General features: G+C 56.3%; 1 protein-coding gene across 1 annotated transcript; it reads right to left on the bottom strand.

Moving 5' to 3' along the window:
* Positions 1-2,600: 2,600 nt before the first annotated feature.
* Positions 2,601-3,398, bottom strand: LOC149810523 (metacaspase-1B-like). The gene has a single exon (XM_089994223.1). It carries the CDS (start codon positions 3,396-3,398, stop codon positions 2,601-2,603), a length of 798 nt encoding a protein of 265 aa, XP_089850349.1.
* Positions 3,399-4,146: the final 748 nt, after the last annotated feature.

The following is a 4,146-nucleotide window of genomic DNA, read 5'->3' as shown; positions in this document are numbered from 1 at the left end:
TATGCCAGCCGGCCTAGGAAGCTGAGCTCAGTTTTGGATGATTATAGCTTCTCTCACCAATCACTGAATGCAGCTGCATGGTATTGTGCGTCACTGCATCCGATGGATCACATCGGTTGGAAACGTGTGGCACTGCTTCATGGATGACTTTCAGTCCAGCTTTTCTTGTGATGAGATTTATCGCATGGCTTCATGCAGGCTCGTTGGCTCCATTCACATGCACGATCAGTTATGCCGCCCCTGAGACCGTCCTGTCGATGCTGCGTGGTGACCGCACAGTGATTGCCGATGCGGCGGTCGATGTCTGGGCCCTGGGCGTGATGGCTTACGAGCTGCTGACCCGATCGCGGGTCTTTCAGCCGGGCACGAGACAACTAGTGGAGGAGACGATGCTGGGTCAGCATCCGTTGCCATGGGAGGACACCGCCGACCCTGAGTACGGCGCCAACATGCGGCGACTGGGGTGGATGCAGCAGGGTGTGCTTAGCATGCTGCAGCGCGATCCCATTCAGCGGGCCAAGCTTCCCGCGGTGCTGCAAACGTGGCGGGTATACCTGCAGCGCGAGACAACGTACCGGACTCGCATTTGACATTTCTTCCTTTGCTGTTTCGACATGTTAGCGATTGCGAGATCCATGAATGGGAAGTGGGCTGTGCGACTTTTGTGTGTTTGATGGGTACGCCCGTGTAATCGGAAATCGTGTTGGACTTGTCATGAACGCGATGGACGTTGTCAAGGAAAAGTGTCCTGGTACATTACACGCCGACTCATCTTTGTACGATTGGCCATTCACTACAACGGCAGTCAATCCAAAGGCGCCAACCCCTAGATAGTGTTGAAAACATGCGGTACTTGTCAGAATATGCAAAGGCACGCACCGTGTCGTTGCTATCAGGGTTGTTAGGACCTGGCCATGCTGCCGAAGGAAATCACTACTGCCATGATCTGGCACAACCTAGAACGGGGCTCCTTTATATACGGAATGTGAATTGTCCTAGAAAGGTGAACCACAAACACATACCTAGAAGCCACTGCCCCCCCGTTTATGTAAACCTAGCACATCTTTGGCTGCACATGTGGAGAGAACGCATGTTGCAGTCCCCAGTCTCTAGGACCACGAATGGCCAGCCCTGACACTCTGGTTTTGGTTTGATGTGCAACATTTTGGTTGGTTCCCTGTTTAGCATGTTGCTGGGTTCCTGCGAGAGCAGCGAGGCCTACGTCCCTTAAGGATACGGTGTAAACGAGCCATTATTTTCTAGAGACCTTTGATGATGTAATTCCCAAGTCCTAGAACACAACATCTGACCGACTTCAGTCGGCTAGGGGAGAGAACCTAGCTTGCTGCCCAATGTGTTTAGCAGACTACCTACTCATTCCTCATCGCTGCCCGTGTGGTCGGCCCTGCGTCTCACCAACGCGGAGTTCCGCATGGCAGCCCGGCATCGGCTCGGCTTGGGGTGCCGTCGTTGATTGACGTCCCTCCGTGCACCTGCTCCGCTGGCGATTCGACGACGCCGGACCACGCTCTCTCCTGCAAACACAACGCTGGCAAGGCAATTGTGCGCCATGATATCTGGGCTTCTGCCTGGCGCCATGCCATCCGCCGCGCTGGTTGCGCATCGAGTGCGGAGCCGCTTTACAGCAGCCTTGCGGCCCCAGGGGCGCGAGGGGCTGCCAGTCAACGCCGGGGCAACATCCTTGTGGTCTGGCCAGACGGTGGCGTCCGCATCCTGGACTGCGTCGTCACGCACCCGGCGGCTGCGACGTACGTGCGGGACGCGGCGGAGGCTGGAGGGTCTGCGGCTGCGAAGGCTGAGGCGAGGAAGCGGGTGGATTTCGCGGAGGTCGGCGAGGGCTCTGCGTTCGACTTTGTGCCGCTTGCTGTTGAGTCGTATGGCCGCATGGGTGTTGCGGCGTCGCGGTTTCTGTCGGAGCTTGGCGACTTGGTGGAGGCGGCGGGTCGGGTGTCCAAGGCCGCCTTTGTGCGGACCGTGCGTCGGGAGCTCAGTTGTGCCCTGTGCAAGGGCAATGCGCGCATGTACTACAACTCTCTCTCGCGCATTGCCGTTCGTGTCGGGCACAATTTCCGGCCGGGTTGTGATGAGCCGTTGGAGGGCCCGGATGATGTCCGCCTTCCTTAGTTGCTCTGTTTGTGTCTCTGTGTGCTTTGTTTTCCTTTGTTTCTCGTTCGTGTTTTGGTAGCCTTTCTTGGTTTGCCAGCCCTGTCGCTTGTAACACTCATTCCTCATGATGTGTTGATGCTTTTTGCCAGGCGTTGTCAATTCACACCACACCCGATCATGCAATGGCTAGGTGAGGCTGACGTATTTTCGAGAATTTACCGGCAGCGATCAAACTGGCTTTGTTAGACTGTGATGTGCAATCTTGCATGATTGCTGCGTTGCGTGCAAATGAGAAGCCATATTTCAACAAATGGAAAGTCAGATGTTGTGAACCTTTGTCAGCGGCACTCAAATGGCAATCTGTGTAACTTCAGTGAAGCTTGGCAAATTCGTCGGAACAAAATGTGTATGAGACTACCAAGGCGAATCGCTACGGTGCATGCCATTGCACTGAAGTGCTGCCCGATAGGCTCTTACATGAACGCCTTCAGCAGCGTGGTGTCATGGGCAGTGCTCAGCACCGGAATCTGATCAAAGCCCTTCGAAAGCACCAGCTTCTTGAGCTCCGAAACCATCGTCTCGACGTCGTTCCACAGAGCGGGCCGATCCTTGAGAACCTTCACCAGGCAGGCAGTCAATGCACCGAAGAACCTAAAGCGCCCGTCGACGTTGTATGCGTCTGCAGAGGTCTGTTCGTCCTTGCATCCGGAAATGAACACGATCTGCCGGTTGGCGACCTTCGCGAGGTCGAGCGCGCTCCCTGAGTGACAGCTGTCAAAAACCATGACCAGCTTGGTCTTGGGGTTCATCATGCCGATGGACCAGTCGCGAAGCCAGTCATCCACCAGCACACCCGACCGCTCGAAATCACATGGCACGATCGCCTCATCCAGGCCGTCTGCTACTTCCTTGTTGAAATCGGGAACCTGGCATCCGTGACCGCTGAAGTGCACATACACGAGCTCCAGAGCCTCCGTCCATGAGCGCTTGGCTATGGCGGTCAGGTTCTTCTTCATCCCGGCGACCGATGTGTTCTGTCGGCCTTCGAACGTGTCGTCTGTGCAGATGGTGATCTGACTCGCAGGCACCTTGCCTGCCGAAACCAAGATGTCTTTGACGTCGTTGACGTCGTTGATGCAGCCCTGGAGCTGGCAGCCCTGAGAGGCTGCGCTGTAGTTCAATCCGAACAGAAGCGCGGCCTTCTTTGCTACCGTCGAGCTCGTCGACGTCGAAGTAGCCGCGGGCTTGCTCGTGCTGACCTTTGATCCCATGGCTTGCCAAAGGCAGTGAAAAGAGTGATCAAGCAGTGATTATACGTACCTTTCGACGTTGGGTCATCAGACCGCAGCGCGACCCAAAGCTGTGTTGAAAGTCGAGATGGCGTTTCTGTATGCGGATGCTTGTGCCGCGCTCAAGTGGTAGCCGATCGAGTACCCGCCCACCGACGACGACGAGAACGAGTTCGCGACTCCACCCACGCTCGTTCCGGTGGGAGACTGGTTGTGCGCCAGGACGGTGACCGAGAGGTCTGCGGGCTGGGAACCGTCGGGTGTGGCATGCGAGCCGGTCTGTGCGCCCCCCGAGTAAAAGAACACCGATCCAGACGTGTCCCTGGTGGCGATCATGTGCTCGGGCCCGGACGCTCCGGGCGACCTCGTCCCCCCGTTGCCCCAGGAGAACCCGCCATCAAACATGTCTCGCCAGTGTGTCTGAGGATGCGTACGTCAGGAACTTTCGTGGCGCGACCAAGCTGAAGCCACGGGAGTTTGAGTGCCTGTCTGGTTTTGGACCAAAGGCTAGGCGTTGGCGAGAGAGCTGTAGGATTGTGCAGGGCACTGAACTCGTCCATATCAGGAGCGTGGTGGGTGCAGAGTGAGTTCATGGCTGACATTTGCGGGATGAGCTGTTGCTGCCATGATCGTGTGCTTGGGCATTTGAGTGTCTGCAAAAGTTTTGTAATGTTTCATGCTGCAGTCTGATCATGTTTCCTTGTACTGCATGTTTCAGCACGGCATATTG

The sequence above is a fragment of the Nuphar pumila genome, unplaced genomic scaffold (genome assembly GCF_984573655.1).
Source record: "Nuphar pumila unplaced genomic scaffold, dmNupPumi1.hap1.1 HAP1_SCAFFOLD_320, whole genome shotgun sequence".
Classification (NCBI taxonomy): domain Eukaryota; kingdom Viridiplantae; phylum Streptophyta; class Magnoliopsida; order Nymphaeales; family Nymphaeaceae; genus Nuphar; species Nuphar pumila.
Note: the sequence above shows the minus strand (reverse complement) of the source record. Positions and strands in the feature narration are given on the sequence as shown.

Bases quoted from the DNA above. Each gene is read 5' to 3' on its own strand.
- LOC149810523 (XM_089994223.1), bottom strand. From the start codon at position 3,398: ATGGGATCAAAGGTCAGCACGAGCAAGCCCGCGGCTACTTCGACGTCG.